The sequence below is a fragment of the Sarcophilus harrisii genome, chromosome 4, assembly GCF_902635505.1.
Source record: "Sarcophilus harrisii chromosome 4, mSarHar1.11, whole genome shotgun sequence".
Classification (NCBI taxonomy): Eukaryota; Metazoa; Chordata; class Mammalia; order Dasyuromorphia; family Dasyuridae; genus Sarcophilus; species Sarcophilus harrisii.
The window spans coordinates 464,575,717-464,595,993 of NC_045429.1; the positions used below are offsets into that span (position 1 = coordinate 464,575,717).

The 20,277-nt window shown below is 44.0% G+C and overlaps 1 protein-coding gene across 3 annotated transcripts; it reads right to left on the minus strand.

Moving 5' to 3' along the window:
• Positions 1 to 1,214: 1,214 nt before the first annotated feature.
• Positions 1,215 to 10,490, minus strand: LOC100931245 (zinc finger protein 271-like). Of its 3 annotated transcripts, none has more exons than XM_031968351.1 (6): positions 10,453 to 10,490; positions 9,017 to 9,101; positions 8,510 to 8,677; positions 8,061 to 8,187; positions 7,494 to 7,589; positions 1,215 to 4,917 (listed from the first exon to the last, which is right to left on the minus strand). In XM_031968351.1, the coding sequence occupies exons 2-6, from the start codon at positions 9,050 to 9,052 to the stop codon at positions 2,543 to 2,545; spliced, it is 2,802 nt and encodes a 933-aa protein (XP_031824211.1). In that variant the 5' UTR covers positions 9,053 to 9,101; positions 10,453 to 10,490; the 3' UTR covers positions 1,215 to 2,542. The 3 variants fall into 3 exon arrangements, with proteins under 3 accessions (XP_031824211.1, XP_031824212.1, XP_031824213.1); XM_031968352.1 differs by having other exon boundaries at positions 10,415 to 10,484; XM_031968353.1 differs by lacking the exon at positions 8,510 to 8,677.
• Between the last annotated feature and the right edge of the window lie 9,787 nt (positions 10,491 to 20,277).

Below are 20,277 nucleotides of genomic sequence, written 5' to 3' on the forward strand. Positions count from 1 at the left end.
ACTGTTTATTAACTAGCTTCAAATTAGTTTAGTGATTACTGCTCTGTAGTATAATTAGAAAACTCGTACTTATAGATCTGTTGCCTTCCTTCCCACTATTTTTTCATCAATACATTTGAGATTCTTGCCTTTTGTTCATGTTAGCAGACTATATTTTGTTAGTGGTGATGTTATTGAGTTTTTAAAAGTTCTCCAATGTATTCTTAAAATTTTTTTTAAAAAATACATATTGCTTTATGAATCATGTTGGGAGAGAAAAAATAAGAACAAAAGGGAAAAACCATGGGAGAGGAAAAAAACAGAAAAAAGAAGTGAACATAATGAAATTAAACACTAAATTGTGGTCTTTTACTATAATATATTGTGTATCTAATCTATTTCACTATTCCACAGCATCAAACTGTTTTGATTACTGCTTTGTAAGTTATTAGAACATTTTTAATAATTTCTCATATTCAATAGTTTCGCACGGAGCAAAAACAATCCCTTATATTCATGAACCAAGTTTTCAACCCACCATTTTGCCTCCAGATTTTTGCTGCCAAAAAGCTGATATGAATTTAATATTGTAGTTCATTTGCCAGATTGTGATATGCTATGTGCTAGAGCGTATTTAATCCTAGGTCAAAAAAAGCATTATCCATTCTGGTTACATTTTTTTCCTCAACAAGGTCAACTCCTTTATATGACACCACCCCATCCCAATCCTCCCCAAGAACATTGTTATCATCTCTCCTGCCACACTTCCACCTTTTTCCATCTTCTGGCTCTTTACCTACTGTTGCTGTTCTTTTGCAGTGCAATAAATCTATTTTTGTAACTAATTCTCCTAGAAAGGACATGTATCAATTATATTCATCACTTCTGACTGTCCAGAGCAAAACACTTGTCTGGAGTAATTATTTCATCAAATGTGTTGTCTTGTCCTATTATGATAGATCCTTGGGATCAGGAACTATGTTATTACTTCTAATTGTATCCACAGAACTTAGGCATAGGATCCAGCACATACTTACGGTTTAACAAATGCTGATTCATTCATTGGGAGATGAAAACACATATTTTTGGTAAAATACTGACATTTAAGCATATCTTTGTATAAATGTGCAAGTTAACACATGTACTTAATTTTTTTTAAGCTCATAGCTGTTTTTTTTTTTTTCAAGCTAGAAAAATAAATTCTGCATCTGTATGAATGCAACAACCCTATTTAATTTTTTTTTTTTTTTGGACAAAGAAACAAAAACTTCTAATGGATGGATTTAACACATTTCTCTTTTGAGGAAGAACTGTTTGATATTTCATACAGTATTTAAACCATGGTAGAATGCCTATCACTTTCTGCAATATGAATTCTCTGACATTGTATAAACTGTGCTGACATAAGGAACACCTTCCCAAATTCCTTACAATCACAGAACATTTAGGATAAATGCAGATTTCAGGCAAGTCCTCCATTTTGAAAGAAAGCCCTTTTGCATTTGTTATAATTTTTTTTAATAATTAAGCCATTTCATTTAGTTATTTAGCAATACAGTCAGAGGGAAGACTTTCCACATTTATAAAATTTCTCTCCAGAATTCTCTATTGTTACACTATTCTAATTTCAAGAAGGCCTGCCCACAGTTTTTTACATTAGGTTTCTTTCAAATGAATATTCTTGAAGACAAGAAAGTTTTGCATTTTAGGAAAAGATCTTTCCTTATTCCTGACACAATACTGTTTTCCTCCATTGTGACATTCATGATATGGCAACTCAGGGAACAGAGCACCTCCATTCATTTATTTATGATGTTATACTCAGTTACATTAATTAAATTATTTTTCACTCTAATTTCACATTAAATATTTATAAGGTTTCTATCCAAAATGATACCACTGATGTTGGGATATCACTATGTGTTTAGGTTTCCTTACATTAAAAACATGTTCAGAAGAATTTCTCCTCTATGAATTCTATAATGTTAGGTAAACTATATCCTCACTTGCAAGGCCTTCCAACATTCATTTTCTGGTATAGAATAAGGAGATCTCTAAAGCAGACTTCCCCAGTCTCTTTATGTTCATAAGGTTTTATTCCTATATATATTAATCTAATGTACAGATAGAAGGCCTTTATGGCTGAATGCCTCATAACATTGATTATATTCATGAAGTTTCTCACCAATAAGAATTCTCTGATGTAAATTGAAGATATCACATTGAAAACCTTGACACAATTGAGTACATATCTAAGGTTACTATCTATTGTAGGGTAATCTCTATACTTAGACTGAAGGACACCCAACACAGAATATATTTATAAAATTTTTTTTTCTCTATGGAGATTCTCATGTCAGTTATTTCTTTACAAGAAGCCTTTTTCACAAGATTTCTCTCCAGTTTGAACTGTCTGATGCTACGTAGTTCACACACACACACACAAACACACACACACGCAATTTTTTAACATTGATTCCTCTCATAAAGCTCTTCTCCAGTACAAAGGTTCTGCTGTTGCTGGATAAGTTGTGTATTCTCTTCAAAGGCCTTCTTATATTGATTATGCTGATTGAGTAAGATTGCCTTTCTGGCCAAAAGTCTTCCCACACTGATCACATTTATAAGGTTTTTCTCCAGTATGAATTCTCTGGTGTCGAGTAAGATGTATTCTCTGAAAGAAAGACTTCCTACATTGATGACATTCAAAAGGTTTCTCACCAGTTTGAATTCTCTGATGCTGGGAAAAGTGTATGCTCCGATGGAATGTCTTTTCACACTGATCACATTTATAAAGTTTTTCTCCAGTATGGGTTCTCTCATGTTCAGTAAGTTGCCCTCTAAGGGAAAAGGCCTTCCAACAATGATTACATCTGTAAGGTTTCTCTCCAGTATGAATTCTCTGATGTCGGATAAACTGTGTGCTTAGCCGGAAGGTCTTCCCACAGTGATTGCAACAAAAAGGTTTATCTCCAGTATGAATTCTCTGATGCTGGGTAAGTTGTGTACTCAAGCGGAAGGCCTTCCTACAGTGGTAACATTTATAAGGTTTCTCTCCAGTGTGAATTCTCTGATGCTGGGTAAGCTCCTTCTTCACATGGAAGGTCTTTCTGCATTCATTACATTCATAAGGTCTCTCTCCAGTATGAATCCTCTCATGCTGAGTAAGTGATTGCCTTGTGGAAAAGGTCTTCTCACAGCGATTACATTCAAAAGGTTTCTCACCAGTATGGATTCTCTGATGCTGGGAAAGGTGTGTGCTCCGATGAAAGGTCTTCTCACACTGATCACATTTATAAGGTTTCTCTCCAGTATGGATTCTCTCATGTTCAGTAAGTTGACCTCTCTGGCGATAGGCCTTCCAACAATAATTACATTTGTAAGGTTTCTCTCCAGTATGAATTCTCTGATGTTGGGAAAGATGTGTGCTCTGGTGGAAGGTCTTCTCACATTGATCACATTTATAAGGTTTCTCGCCAGTATGAATCCTTTGATGTTGAGTAAGTGACTGTCTTGCAGAAAAGGTCTTCCCACAGTGATTACATTCAAAAGGTTTCTCACCAGTATGAATTCTTTGGTGTTGGGAAAGATGCGTGCTCCGATGGAAGGTCTTCTCACACTGATCACATTTATAAGGTTTCTCTCCAGTATGGGTTCTCTCATGTTCAGTAAGTTGACCTCTCTGGCGAAAAGCTTTCCAACAATGATTACATTTGTAAGGTTTCTCTCCAGTATGAATTCTCTGATGTTGGGAAAGATGTGTGCTCTGGTGGAAGGTCTTCTCACACTGATCACATTTATAAGGTTTCTCTCCAGTATGAATCCTTTGATGCTGAGTGAGTGATCGTCTGGCAGAAAAGGTCTTCCCACAGTGATTACATTTAAAAGGTTTCTCACCAGTATGAATTCTATGATGTTGGGAAAGACGTGTACTCTGGCTAAAGGTCTTTTCACACTGATCACATTTATAAGGTTTCTCTCCAATATGGGTTCTCTCATGTTCAATAAGTTGCCCCTTTTGGCAAAAGGTCTTCCAACAGTGTTTACATTTGTAAGATTTCTCTACACTATTAATTATCTGAATATGGGTGACTCCTGAGCTCTGGGGAAAAGCCTTTTTACATTCATTACATTTATAGGGTATCTCTCCAATACAAGTTCTCTGATGAGTTAGCATTCTACTCTCAAAAAAAACCTTTCCACAGTCATTGCATTCATAAGATTTCTTCTCAGTAAAAATCCTCTCATGATAACTAAGATATGAGCTGTGATTGACAGACTTACATTTATTATACTCATAAGGTTTATCTCCAGTACAAGTTCTCTGATGTTCAAAAAACTTTACACTTTCTGAGGAAGCCCCTTCAAAGTTGCTGAACTTGGATATTTTTTCTCCAATATCTATTGTCTGATGGCAAGTAATAAACAGGCTAAGGTTTGTGTCTTTCCCACATTCTTTATACTCATTAATTTTCTCTCCAGGATATAAGCTAAATGAATCAATAAAGTCTGATTGAGAAGTAAAAGATTTCCCATATTCATTATACTGAGAAAATATCTTCTTTGAATAGATATTATATTTATTTTGGTCTGAAAGTGGAAGAAAACTTTTTCTGGGTGAAGCATATTTATAGAGGTTTTTTCCGAGAGACATTTTATATTGTGAAAAAAGATTTGGTTTTATGCCGATATTTTGACTGAATGTAGTACATTCATGGCTTCTTGCTTCATTGAGAATTTCTGTTTGGGTGATTTTTTCTTGCTGAGAATCATTCATCTCAATACTCTGATGGCTCCCTAATCTGGCATCAATTTCCCAGTCTTCCTTTAAGTTGTAAAGACAGAGAACATCGCCTATAAGTTTCTTTGAGCCTAACTGTTCTATCAAAAAGCCCAGTTTTGCAGTTGATGCTTTGTTTTCAGGCCTAGTCTCCCAATCTGAAATAAAGAAAATGGAAACATCTATTAGAGCCCCTTGTTACGCACTTAGCTCCTTCTGCTTCTCTTCTTAAAACAGTCATTTCACTAAACTAGGGGAAAGAACAATGTCAACACCTTGTTGAGCCAGACATTATTTATGGTCTATAAAAAATTTTCACACTGATCTTCCCAACCACCTTGTGAGGGAGAACAGTTATTAAGACTCCTAAAAAGAACCGCCTAAAAAAGAAAAGAGGCATTAAACAATAAAAAGATTTGGATCTGGTCACACAGGTCATCAGTAGTAGATGGGTGGTCTCATTACTATCCTCATGGTTTTCAGGCTGCTTCCTCATAATGGGGTCAGCTCCTGCTATCTGGAAATCATTGGGCAGTGGCTGGATGACTTTCAGTCAGGTAAGACCTGGTGAGAGAGTCCTATCTGGGCTAGAGGCAGAAAGGAGGTTCAGTGACTGGACTGGGATCAGCTCCACCACAAATCTCGGGTTCAAACTCTAAATCTTACCAAAGTGCTGACTGTCTTACTTTTCCATTTATCTAGCTCCAGGGAACACGAGTCTATGGATTTCAAAGGCACAATGGCAGGCTATCAGGAGGTGTTCCTGGAGACATGGATCAAAGTCCAATTGAGATCTGAACACTACAATGCCTGCATGGAGAGGAAGATGATTAGCTGAAGGGAGGTGCCCTGACCATGATGAGGAATTCTGGCCAATCAGTACTGAGAACCCGGCCTTCTTACCAGCCTAGGATTTACTCTGTATGCAACCCCTGCAGTCCAGCTCTTGAGCTCAGTGCTGGGAGAATGGGACAAAAAAAGGAAACCAGTCCTACCCTGAGGATGGGGGTACAGCTTCTCCCTGTGTGTGCACACACATATACAGAGAAACACATAATTGTATGTAGATGCAGAGGGAAAGGGAGGAGTCAGTTCCCTGAGGGAAGGATGGTCTCTTTATCCCAAGCACATACATCAGGGACCCACTGCCCTGTCTTCAGGATTCCTATACAATGACTGTCTGCTGAGTTCTCCATATTAGTTCCATTGTAGGGTGGCAGGCAGATGGAGTTCTGGCTAAAGTCAGAAATTCTCAGAGACTTCTGTGACCTTAAGCTAGTCACTTAACCTGTTTGTCTCAGTTTTCTCAACTCTGAAATGGGGATCATAAAAGTACCTAAGTTCACAGCTCTGGTTGACATTAAAGGAGCTCTCTGTAAAGTCCTTGACACACAGTACATGCTCCATAAACACTTGTTTCCTTCCTTTCTTCATCTCACCAATTCCTAAACATTTCATTTCCTCCAAATAGTTCATCTGATTTCACCCATATTTATTTCCCAACTGCCAGTCCGTGGATTCGATGGCTCTTTAAGTAGCTGATTTCTAAATATGGAATGACTTTTCCTATCCCAAAAGGGGTTCCAGATTCTTAATGTTTTCCTGAGCTTTGTTTTAGTAAATAAGAATAATGACTGTAATTCTGAACTGGGCAACCCTGGTGACTGCACCTACGGCCCCGGTGAAAACTTTGTATCTAAGAGGAGCCAAATTTGAGAGAAAGCATCACGTCATCTCAAAGTCATTGGGCCTTCTGGTTTCTGACATGAAGTCATCAGTCTCACTGCGCCAAGTGCTTCAGCTACAAAACAAGACGTTGCTCTGCAGGCGGTCCCGGCCCAATGAGGGAGTCGGCATGCGGACCACCATGCACAGACGAGACAGAATCTCAGAGAGCAGAATGGCTGGGAAAGGCTTCCTGGAGAAGGTGGGACCTGAAAGGAGCCAGGGGATGCCAGTGGGGAGGACAAGTTCCAGGCTGGGGGAGAACCGGAGAAAAGTCCAGAGCCAGGAGACAGAATGGCCAGGAGGGAGGAGGGCGAGAGCACAGTTGTGGACCAGCCCTTAAATGCTGGTGGACCTGCTTGTTGGCTGTCCAAGCCCCCAAACGGAAGGAATAGCTTTCCTTCAATGCTGTTATTTCTTTTTGTCTGAGCTTGAGACAGTTCAAGCCAAGGCCTGAGAATCCCCATCCAAAGGAGAAATGACAAGTTGGAGAACCTGGAGCCTCTGCCAGCTGAGGGATGAAGTCGGGAGCCAAAGGGCAGAGGTGAGGAAGAAGCCGATGGACGATTTGAGGCCTTGAGCTGAGAAGGGGAGGCCAGAGCCAGAGCAGATCACATTCTGATCTGGTGTGGATGTGGGCCACCGATGGGGACACCCAGGAGACGTAGAGAAGGGGGCAGAATGTAGGAGCTGGGAGTGCTCCAGACCAAGCACAGGCTGACCTTGGCGAGAGGAAGGAGCGGGTCACGGCACAGAAATAGGCACACCCTGGCCTGGCTTGGGGGAAAACGGAGGCCACTCTCTGAGCCTCCATTTCTTTACCTCTAACATGAGGAGTCAGAACAGGCGACTCCTGCCAGCTCCATATTCGGGGCCCCAAGAGCCTTCTCTGAGACTGGGACTTGTCAGGAGACTGAGGGGGGCAGGGAATGGCCCTCCTGGGGCTGACACGCAGTAGGGGCTTTTCTCCACAGGCTGCTGACCCACTCTGTGGGACGGCTGCTCTCACCTGGACGGCTGCTGTCCAGGACTCTCCTCTCTGGCATCCAAGGAGCCTCCCCTTGCTCCAGCTGGTGGATCATCCGGGGCTTACACCCGGTCAGTCCTGCTCAGGGAAAGTGGGAGTCTTGGGTCAAGGGAAAGTTCCCTCAGCCTCAGCCCAAAGAAAAAGCAGAGATGAAAAAACTCAAACCCAAACTGAGTGAGACAGCCAGAGCTGGGAGAGCCACCCCGCCCTGCTTCATGCCTCCCCCCCAACATCCTGGCTCTTGCAAGCTCTGAGGGGCCGAGCCTGCCCAACTCTCGCCATGCCCCACCCACAACCCTTCGCCTCTCCTCCTCCCTCCCTCCCCACGAGCACCTCCAGCTAGGGAGCCCCCCTGACCTGTCCAGAGGGGTTCTTACTTCTGAAACCTAAGCTCCTGGAGGGCAGGGACTCTGACCCTTTTGTCCCTGGGTCCTCAGCACCCAGCACAGGGCGCAGCTTCTGAAGGCCCAACAGGTGCCTCTCAGCCTCTGACCCACGAAAGGCCCAGAGACCCCACAGGGGCCCGGGTCCCAGGAGAAGCCCCCTCACCCAGGCAGAGCAGGTTCTGGTAGGTCTCCAGCATCACATCCCGGTACAGCGCCTTCTGAGAAGGGTCCAGGCAAGCCCACTGCTCCTGCGTGAAGACCACCGCCACATCCTGGAAAGTCACTGGCTCCTGAAACACCAAGGGCCTCTGTCTGTGCTGCTCCAGGCCCCTGGGGGGAAGGGGCTCACTGACACCCCTCCTGATAGCATCATGCATCACAGCAGCAGCTGGTTGGAGGGCTCACATCCGGCCTCACCTCCTGGGGGTCTCAGAAGGCCCCCAGAAGCCCCAGAGAATCCCCTCTGATATCCTGGACCAGGGCCCAAGGCCCAAACCTGCTTATCAGCAGCCCTCCCCAAAGATAGCCCCCGGCTCTGGGCAGAGATAGCAGAGCGTCCCTCTGGGCCGAGGCCTAAGGGCAGGGCAGTTGCACTGGATGGCCGACACTGACCTGGGAGACCAAACCTCTCTGACCGCCAGACTCTGCCCTGATGTTCCTGCGCTCCGTGGCCCCAAGGGGCTCTTGGCTCCTGCATGTCTCCGGCCCTCCCAGATGCAGGGGTCCCGGACAAACGTCTTCCTCTGGGACCTCGGGGTCTCTTGCTGGCGCCCCAACAAGCTGGCACAAAAAGCGAGCCTGGGATGCCCAAGGGAAAGGCCGGCTCTCCTGCACGAAAGTCTGCCTCTGCCTCCCTCACAGCAAGGCTTAGTGGGGAGCCAACAGGAACCCCAAAGCCCTTGACAAGGGCCAGAGTGACTCCTAGGTGCAGATGGGACTGACTCCAGAGAGGTGCTCCCTGGAGTGGTCCTCCCCTGGCCAGAGAGAAGTTGTCGCAGCTGCAGCTGGGGGTCAACAGATCCCCGCTGCTCCCTTCTCAGGGGCGGGGCTGGCTGAGCAGAGTCCCAAAGGTTCTGGGGCTCCGTCCAGATTGTGCTCCCCAGGCCTCAGGCCACTCACCTGGCAAAGCGTGGCTGGCAGGAGCATGGGGGCCATTCCCGAGTCCACAGAGCTCACTTCTCCTGGGGAGGCTGGAGGGGCAGGGCTGGGGAAGAGATCAGGTCATGAGGGGGTGGGTCTGCGGGGGTGGAAGGCCAACAGCCTCCCATCCCCCTCCTCATGGGAGAGCTGGGAAAGGGAGAAGCCCCCCCACCTCTAAGGAGAGTGGGGGTTAAGAACCCAGGGAGCCCCATCCCCCTGCTCATGGGAGAGCTGGGCAGCAGAAACAAGCCAGGAGTGGGACAACTTTTATGGGGGACCCCTTGGGCCCCTCCGGAGCCCTGCCCTGCAGGCGAGGGAGAGGCAAGTCTCTGCCCAGGGCTGCCAGGAGGGGAAAGGGGGAGAGCACCCCTGCAGGCTGAGTGAGCCCCAAGCGGGTTAGAGTCCCCACCCGGAGCCAGATCATGGGCAGGCTGGGGAGCTCCTCTGCCCCCACTGCTCCCAGAAAAGGGGGCTGAGCACAGGACTCCCACGACTACTTGAAAGGTCTATTGGACTAGTCTTGGGCATTTTGGCAGAGGGACTCTCCCTGGAGGCCCCCGTCACCCTCTGCCCGGGAGGGGGGAGGGGGCCATCCTCCCAGACAAGGATTTGCTCATAAACCGGGACAAAAAGACCCCCCCCCACAATCAATTCCTTGGCCAGGAGGTCAAACCAAGCTCCTTCCACGCTCCTCCATGCCCAGCCCCCGTTGCCAAGTGTTCTCATCCGGGGCCAGGGCTCTCAGGTGCCCAGGTGGGGGTGTGCCAGTGCTGGCACAACGTCGGCCGGGAGGGGCCGGCGCCCGAGAACAAGGGCGGCAAAGGGGAGCCAGGAGGGCGCGTGCGCACAGACACAAGTGCAGGGGGTGGTCGGGACGGCCCCCGACACCATGGGGCTCTTGCTGGCATCCTGAGAGGTCGCGGTCAGTGGCCGGGGTCGCTCCGGGAAGGTGTGGGCGCTGCAAGGGCAGCTTCCTCCCTGGGGAGCCCCTCCCCGCCAGGCCCCTCCCAGGAGCCCAGGCCAGGAGGGGGGGGGAAGGGGGGGGGGAGAAAGGCAGGGACTCCAGACCTAGAGCCGGGTGGAGGAGAAGGGAAGGGGGAGGAACCGGAGCCGGAGGGAGGGGTGGGAGGGAGAGGGGGAGGGGTAAGAGGAGGAGGGAGGGAAAAGAGAAAGGGGAGGGAGGGGAAGGGGGAGGTTTGAAGAATAGGCGGTGGGGGAGGGGCCGAGAAGAGGGGAGGATAAGGGGAAGGAAGGTAAGAAATAGGAACAAGAGAAGGTGGGAGGGACTGGGAGACAGGAAGGAAGCCACTGGAGGGGGGAGGGCAGAGGGTCAGGGGTGCAGAAGGGAAAGGGGTGTCCGGCGGAGGGAGGGGACACCTCTGGCCACAACGAGCCCGTCTCCCCTCAGAACTGACCGCGGGCCGGCCGGACTGACTGCGACCCAGGAAGGAAGCCCCACACGGAAGTAGCGTCAGAAGACACGGTCGCTTACCCCACCCCTCTGGCCGTTTCCATGGCAATCGCTCTGGAGAGGAGAGGGGGTCGGCTCCTGGGAAACCGGCTCGGAGGAAGCCGTGGTCCCGCGGCCCGCGCAGTTGTGCGCATGCGCCACGCACTCCCCCTCCCCTTTCCCTTTCTCGGCCTTCCCTCCCTTTTCTCCCCTGCAGTTTGCCTCGGTGGCCCCCCGGGACCTGCCTGCCTCCCCCTCGCCACGTGCCAGGCGAGTGGCGGGGATCGGGGCAGTCACCCCCAGGGAAATGTGCCATAGCCAGTCGGCGTCTGAGGCAGGATTTGAACTCGGCTCCGAGCCCCGCACCCTGGCCACTGCGCCCCCCAGCCGCGGGGTTCAAGAGGAGCCTCTGAAAAGGAAGGAAGCCCTTCCCGCGCTGAAGAAGCGTCCTGGGCCCTGTCAGAGGCGGACACGCGCCTGCTCCCCCGGGGACCCACATTCTGTTGTCTGGGGAAGACGCGACCACGATGACCCGACGGGGACCCCCGCCCTGCATGGAAGGGAAGAGTTGGGGGGCCCCAGAAAGGAAGCGAGCCCCCAGGGAAGGGCTCTGAAAGTGCCGGGGGGGGGGGTCCGGAGCGGGGCGAGGAAGATGGAACCGGGGGAATCTGCCCCCGGGAACTCTTCCCTTTGCCCTCCTCCCTGCCCCATTTCCCCGAACTCCCCTGCGCTTCCCAACCCCGCTTCTCCTTACGGCTCCTAACTCTCGTAGGCGGCTGAGCCCCTTTCAGGATCGAGCCTGCCAGCCCAGGGCACGCCCCGACCTCACGGGGGCTCCCTTTCTGCTGCGTGATTTTAAGTTCCGCTGAGGAACTTGTTCTTCATACGCTCTCCACTCGATCTCGTTTTTGCCCTTCCCGGGTCCGTTTGTCCCCTCATTTTGCCCGTAAGTTCTTCCCTAATCAAACCTGCCTTTTGCCAAAGAGAACGGCCTCGGTGCATTCTTCCCATGACTGACCCCCGACTTGCAGTGTCCGCCCTCATCTGGTGTCTACACCAGCCGCATCATGTTGTTGCCAAAACCCCCATCACTATGCTTAGCAATAGAAAAAGAAGGGGTCAAGTTCTTCTGAGAGGTCTTAATGGGGGGAGGATGTTATCCCTTTTAGCAAAAGGTACCCCCAGAACAATGACGATGTTCCTTTGCCTCTCAGTTCCTTACCTTTGTCATTTCTTATAATAATACTCCATTACAATTATAAATTATTTTTTCAGCCATTAGCCACCCAATGGGGACAAAACTCTGTTTCCAAAGTTTTGCTACCTTTTGCTTTCATAAAAGTGCAGTTATGAGTATTATTGTATGTGGCAGTTTTGTTTAGTCATTGATTTCTTTGTCACTTAAACCCAGTGATGGGATAACTTGGATCAAAGGGTATTTAGAAGCCAAGTGATTATTGTTGCCTTGTTCCAAACTGTTTTTCTGATTGTTGGACCAAGTCACAGATTCTCCCAACAGGGGTTTAGTGCCATTTACTCCTAGCTCCTCCAGCGACCACCACTGTCCCTGTTGTGGACTTGATGGGCATGCAGTCCTGCTTCAGACGTCTCCCCTCGCTGTCTTCTTTGCTGTTAGTGATTGAAGACATTTTCACAAGGCAGTAGTTTGTGTCTGTGCTCTCAAAAAATGCTAATTCAAGCCCTGTAACAGCGGTTGGTTTGGGATAGGCTTTGGTTCATAAGTAAACGAATGTGCGTGTGCATATATGTGTGTGCACGTGTGAATGTGTGTGTGTGTGTATACAAATGTATGTGAATGTATATGAATATGCATGTGTTGATGTTAGTATGTGTGAATGGGTAGAAATCGGTTTGAGAGTATGGGTATGACTCTGGGAGATGACTAAAAACCATTACATTAAATTCCCCATCCCTATATTTATGCCCACCTGCATTTTTGATTTCCTTCACAAGCTAATTGTACAATATTTCAGAGTCTGATTCTTTTTCTACAGCAAAATAACGTTTTGGTCATGTATACTTATTGTGTATCTAATTCATACTTTAATATATTTAACATCTACTGGTCATCCTGGCATCTGGGGGAGGGGGTAGGGGGTAAGAGGTGAAAAATTGGAACAAGAGGTTTGGCAATTGTTAATGCTGTAAAGTTACCCATACATATAACCTGTAAATAAAAGGCTATTAAAAAGAGAGAGAGAGAGAGAGAGAGAGAGAGAGAGAGAGAGAGAGAGAGAGAGAGAGGGGGAGGGTATGGATGTACATGTGAATGTAGATATATTTTGTGACTACATTTTTAACCTCAGATTGCAGGCTTCTTTGAGAGACATTTAATGAGAAGGTTTTTAAAATTTATCTACAAGTATTTGTCTTCATCTGAAGCCAATGGTTTCCTTTGTGAATAAGTTCTAAGATTTTATGTCATTAAATTTTTTTTTTTTTTTTTATCTTGTTGGGTCACCTCCAGAGGGAAAATGTTTCTTCATGCCTCTTGACCATCAGAGAAGGGATTTTCGCCATCGATTCCAGTCAAATTCCTACACACTTTAGATACCAGACTTTTACCACCCGGTTCTGAGATGAAAATTTATCTTCAATGAGACTTGTCTTAGTTTGCTTATTCGGATTTTTTTTTCCTGAAAAGTTTTTGAATTTTATGGAATTCAAATTGTCCATTTTCTCACTTAGCATCATCTCCCTTCTTTATTGGCTTGTGATTTCTTCTTCAACTCAGGGCACATCTTTCTTCCATTTTCTTCCTCTATTATCTTTGTTCTTTCTGCTAGGACCTTCAATATTTAAGCAGCATCTTCACTGACAGTTTCTAGGGTATTTGAAGTAAAAAGCACGCCTTTGCCCATTCTCTTGAAAACTGCTCTTCAGTTTTCTTGGGAGTTTTTGACAAATGGAGCGATTCATCCACTAGTTTGTGTTTACCCAATCTGGAATATTAAGTGAAAACTCAAGATAAAGGAGAAAGAGAACATCTGAAGAATAAGAGTCACCAGGCCTAGAAAGGGGGAAATTAAAGTGATTAAAAAACAAAAAACAAAAAAATCCCCCAAACATGGCAAATGTATGTCAGAGGGGGAGAATGGCTGACCTCAGGATTTTCAAGAAAAGATTGGGAACACAGGCTGCAAACTGGATCAAGAGAATGTCTGAAAAAAATGCAGTGGGGATCCCAAAGGCTGGAGTGGTTTCCACAAGAAAAAGTCAAGCTCCCTTGACTCCACGGTACCAAGCTACCTTGGCCTTGGTTCCCCATTTCACATTCAAGGTTTCTATAAAAGTACTAATTGTGAATCATTAATGATAAAACAATCTTTATAGAAATAAAGGATGGTTCAGATGATTGACAAGATCTTCATCAAAAATAGTTATTAGGCAGATTTCAGACTTACATGAACCATTGCTAAGTGAAACAAGAAGAATCAGGAAAACAATTGAATCTATAAATGGAAAAACCATTTTATAATGTCTGGACTAGCTCTCTGGAGGGCCTCAGGATCAGTCAGAGTCAGGATCAAAGTCCTTGGTCTTTAGGAGGAGAAATGAAGGAGGCAGGCAAGTTGCCACATGGCTCATCAAAGATGGATCCTGGACTATAGAGTCTGAAGCCTGAAGTCCTCTCCTTAGAGTGCTGTGGTAAAGAGGTTGTGTCCCTTTCCCTCAATCCTTGCCACTGATTACCTTATCACAACACATTCAGCAAGCCCCAATAGTGAGGAGAGCCATCACATCACCATATGTTTATAGAACCATTATCACACCTTGAGTAGGTAATTAGCTTTAAGTGTTTTTCTGTCTTAGATTCAAATACACCTTTTCAGAGTTCCAGCCCTCTATGCCATTTACAATTCATTTGCAGTCGAATTAATAAAACAGTGAATAAAAATGAATTAAAAAATGAAATTGCTTTCATTGCAACTAAGGGGCATATAATATTTTCCTGATCTTGATCCCTTCTTCATTCTAATTCCTCTCCATCCACAATAACTTGTGTTTCTTTTGTATATAATTATAAGTGGTCAGGTTATCTCCTCTTGTAGACTGAGTTTTAGAGGGCAGGGGCTGTTTCTATATTATTTTTGTGATACAAGCATGTAGCATAAGCTAGGAACTTTTATTTATTGATTTATTACTTGATAAGTGGTCATTTATCTGTAAAATGGAAATAATATCAACTTTCCAGGATTATGATGAACAAATGTGCTAACAATTGCAAAGCACTTAGCACAGTGCCTGACATAAATACTATGTATCTTACTCATTTTCTTTCCTTTTTGATCTGATTTTTCTTATACAACAAGATAATTGTATAAATATATTGAGTTTAACATATTTTAACATATATAACATATATTGGATTGCTTGCCATCTAGGGGAGAGGGTGGGGAGAAGGAAGGGAAAATTTGGAACATAAGGCTATGCAAAAATCAATGTTGGAAAAATTATCCATGTGTATGCTTTGAAAATAAAAAGCTTTAATACAAAATAAGTATTATATAAATATTAATTGTTATTATTCTTGAGATAAGCATAAGAAAAATATTTTATTTGCAACATGTGCAATAATGAAATAAAGTCAGCAAATAATTTGTTGAAATATAAATGAGGTTAAAAGAAAAAAAAAACAGGAAAACATTGTACACAGCAGCAGCAGGATATATAGCAACAGCAAGATACATAGCAGCAGCAAGACTGTTTGAGAACCAACTATAATAGACTTAGTTCCATGATCTAAAGAAATTTCAAAAGAAATTTTGAATGGAAAATGCCATTGGCATCCACAGAGAGAACTATGGAGACCAAATGCAGACTGAAGCATATTATTTTCACTTTTATTTCCTTTCCTTTTTTCTTTCTTGTGGTTTTTCCCTTTTGTACTGATTTTTCTTCCCCAACATATTAAAAATGAATGTACATATAACCTTAACAATTAAGTTAAATTAAAATAAAAAAAAAGTTCACTGAATTCATCTATAAATTTCATGTTACATACTAGCCCAATGGCCAAACAAATTTCTCATAAAAATGTTAAAAATTCTTAATTATAAATATGTTTAGGATTTTGAATAATTAATGAAAAAGCTAGATATACAGGGAGCCTAGCATTGCCATGTCCCAAATTATTTTATATCAATCATTTTTTTTAAATCTCTTACACATTTAATATGAATCAATTCTTTTTTTTTTTATTATACATTTTTTAAAAAAACTTTTTATTGACAGAGCCCATGCCTGGGTAGTTTTTTTTTTTTTACAACATTATCTCTTGCACTCACTTCTGTTCCGACTTCTCCCCTCCCTCTCTTCACCCCCTCCCCCAGATGGCAAGCAGTCCTATATAAGTTAAATATGTCACAGTGTATCCTAGATACAATGTATGTGTGCAGAACTGAACAGTTCACTTATTGTACAGGAAGAATTGGATTCAGAAGGTAAAAATAACCTGGGAAGAAAAACAAAAATGCAAGCAGTTTACATTCATTTCCCAGTGTGCTTTCTTTGGGTGTAGCTGCTTCTGTCCATCCTTGATCAATTGAAACTGAATTAGATCTCTTTGTTGAAGAAATCCACTTCCATCAGAACACATCCTCATACAGTATTGTTGTTGAGGTATATAATGATCTCCTGGTTCTGCTCATTTCACTCAGCATCAGTTCATTTAAGTCTCTCCAGTCCTCTCTGTATTCATCCTGCTGATCATTTCTTACAGAACAATAATATTCCATAACATTCATATACCATAATTTACCCAACCATTCTCCAGTTGATGGGCATCCATTCATTTTCCAGCTTCTAACCACTATAAAGAGGGCTGGCACAGCCATTTTGGCACATACAGGTCCTTTTCCTTTCTTAAGTATCTCTTTGGGGTATAAGCCCAGTAGAAACACTGCTGGATCAAAGGGTATGTATTCACAGTTTGATAATTTTTTTGAGCATAGTTTATATCAATCATTTTTAAACCATAAAAAGAGAACTTGCATAAAGCTTTGAGATCTCCTTATGCAGAGAGTTGACCCAAATGTACAAAACCAAAAGCTATCCTCCAATAAATGGTCAGCAGGTATCCACAAATCAGGTTCTGCCAGGGCTAAGAGAATAATATGTGCCCTGAGAGTGCCCTGAGAGAAATGGTCGTTGAATTGAAGCTAATGGTTACCAAAGATGAAAAGAAAAAGAGAAGAGAGCTCAGGATAGAGGCTGGAATGATACCAGAAGTTAAAGTTGTGGTTAAAGACTTGTGATAGTTAACCAGGATGGAAGGATTAGAAAGGAAAGAACATTTGCCTGAAAACTCCGAGAGGAAAGAAAAGAGTATCCAGGAAGACAATGTGACCCCTCCTTCCCCCCCGCCCCCGCCATGCCAAAAGCTGCAGAGAGCAGAGCAAGGAGGACTTTGGAAAGAACACTTTCTGTAGAAGCCAGATCCTGGCAGGTTTAGAAGAGAGGCAGAGAAGTGAAAATAGCTTTGCCCTGTTAGATGAGAAAGGGAGGAGAGATACAGGCCAACAGCTGGAGGATGGAGGAGTAACTAGCAGATAAGGAGAGACTGAAGACTGAGTAAGGGGCAAAGAAAAGTGAAGAATGAAGCAATCTGCTGGAGAAGACAGGATAGGATGGGATCAAGGATACCTGCAGAAAGGTTAGCCTTGGTTAGGAAGTGAGTGGAATAAAGGATGAAATTGTGGTGGAGAATGTCAGAGAGATGTGCAAATAAGGAGAAGAGATAGCTTGTGGTGAATGGCTTTGATTTAAGAGGTCCACTGCTGAGATCACAGAGGGAGGTCTGAGGAAAGAATTAGAAGGGAAAAGAGAGGAGGAGGGAAGTAAAGAGGAAAGGAAGGGGAGAAAGAGGGAGAGAGAGAGAGAGACAGAGAGAGAGAGAGAGAGAGAGAGAGAGGAAGTGAAGGAGGGAGGGAGGGAGAGGGAGAGGGAAGGAGGGAGGGAAGGAAAAGAGAGAGAAAAGGGAAGGGGAGAGGAAAAAATGAGGAGAGATGGGGATAAAATGAAATTGATTCAGGAAATAAGAGTAATTGAGATTTCTGACTCAGAGAAGAAATATTAAAAAATAGTAATCATCAAGAGTAACTGTATTGGTGGGGGATAATATGTCAGTAGAATATCACACAAGTATAGTAAGACATTATACAATAAGCCCAATATTACAAAGTACTTGGGGAAGAGTTCTTATTCAAGGGGAATTGCTGAGAAAATAAGAAAACATTTTGGCCAAGAATAGGTTTTAATAACAATACTACATATTATAAAGGGATTAAACAATCAAGAAATAAAAGATCTCATCTCTTTCTTTTAAAAAAAATTGAGGAAAAGAGAAGGTCCTACCTTCCATAACTAAGAGGCAGAAAATTCATAAGTAGACTCAGATTTGAATTCATACAGACCAGTTGACAATTTTGAGTATATTATATTTAAATTTAAAATCCTTTTGCATGAATAAAAATGCAGCTAAAATGAAAAAAAACTTTGCATCAAATAATTCAGAGTAATTTCACACGAATGAAGAAGTAAAACTTTTCTTAGAAGAAAAAATGTTCATAAGCTTTAAGAAGAGAAAGAGAATGAAAACAACATCATTCTTGCACCCCTCTGATTCCAGGCCCTTGGATACTACTGGGCAGGGCCCGAAGTGAGGAAGAGTGATACTTTCTGGCTGTGAAGTAGCTTACCCACTGCTTGTCCCAGTGTTCTCATTTGGAACAGGACCCACTTCCTAGAGTGCTCAGCATGACATCATCTGGCACATGGGAAGCACTCTTTAGATAATAATTATCTTCATCCTCAATCAGGATCAGCAGCTCTGCAGGAGGACCAGCCTATCCAGGTGCTGCTAGGAAAGGTCTCAGAGTTCCTCTGACCCAGGAAATCCACTCCTGGGCACATCATCTGGGAGATCAGTGACAGAAAGGAGAGGGATGGAGGAGCCAAAGAAGTCATGGCAGAATTATCTGCAGGGGCAAAAGCTGCTGAACAAATTCTAATCTAGGCGGGTCATGGAACATGACTATGATGTAAGGAACAACAAATAGGATGGAAGCCAGCAAACACAGAAGAAAAAGCAGAAGTGACAGAAAATATACAGGAAGACAAACCCATGAAGGCCAACTGCAAAGCCAATGGCTTGATTCAAAGGCCGAGAGCACCCTCTGGTGACCAAGGTTCACACACTTGCTTTCTGGGGAGGAGATCCTGTTGTCCAGGGCTCCCCTTTCTGGGGGTCAGTCGCTGCTTCCTGGGACTCTTCCCTCTAGTCTCTGAGGTGCTTCCTCTCCTTCTCACTGGGACAAGCCATGGAAGATTCCAAACAAGCTCAGCTTTCCAACAATCACCCCCCGCCCCCCCCTCCCCCCGAAAAGCTGAAAATGAACACCAGATCAAAGAAATTCAAGGAAAATCAAGGAGTCCAGTCCATAACAACACAAGGACACCTATGGAGGTTCTAATTAGAAATGAGTCAAGGGACCAAAGCTAAAGTATAATGGGCATATGGGGACCCAAGAGTTGGGGAAACTCAGCTCCAGTGAGGGACTTTATAAAGAGAAAGAGGGCTAAAGACAGTTCCCAAGTCTAGCCAGCAAGCTAGCTCCCATTATCATCAGAGCATCAAATATGTTTCCTCTTGCTTCAGCTAGAAGATCTTATTGGGCTTGGATATTGCCAAAGATGGGACAGAGGGTAAACTCTGAACCCTGCCAAAGCCAGAGCTGTGAGGAGACAAGGATCCAAATAGCCACCCACAACTGTAGTGAGAAACAGCCCCATCATGAGGAGAGCCTTGGCAATCCACTCAAAAGTTGGAGGGGCCAGAACCTCTCAGGCTAGGAACAAAGGTGGGAAAAATGAGGAAACCAATGAGAACTTCTTATGCAATAAAGAAAAAAAAAAAACTATGGAATAAGAAAAAGCAATGAAGTAAACTAGAACATCCCAGTACCCCTACCACAAAACAAAGACCAAAAACAAACCCAAATCCAATTAACCAAACAATAACAGCAACAATAGCTTGGACTACAGGAGTAAGAGTGAAAAACAGAATGGAGCAAATGATTCATTGAGACAAGAAACACTAGAACAGATATAAAAGATTAAAAGAAATATACAGGGATCATAAAATGGGTATCGTAGAAAATCTTGCAGGTAGATGCCTGCCAAAATTGACTTTGAAGAATTGGAAATTGAGGGATGCTCATTAATTGGGGAATGGCTGAACAAATGGTGGTATGTGATTGTGATGGAATATTATTATGTTATAAGAAATGATGAGCAGGATGTTCTCAGAAAAACCTGGAAAGACTTCCCTGAGCTCAGACAAAGCAACAAGTGCTGGATACAAAGTAACAACAAAAGCATGAGATGATCTGCTGTGAAGAATTTAGCTCTTCTCAGAGATACAATGATCCAAGGCAACTCTGAAAGATTTAGGATGAAAAGTGCTGTCCATATCGAGAGAAAGAATTGATACCTGAATGCAGACTGAAGTATACCTTTTTGTTTTTACTTTATTTTTCTTGAAGTGTTTTTTTTTTGGGGGGGGTTGTTATGTTTTCTTTCACAACATGACTATTATGGAAATATTTTGCTTCACTACACACACACACACACACACACACACACCCCTATATTGAATGGTTTGCATTCTCATTTGATGTGGGGTGGGGAGGGTGGAAGAGAGAAAATCTGTAAGTCAAAGTTTTAAAAACAAATGCTAAAAATTATTTTTACAAGTAACAGAAAAAAA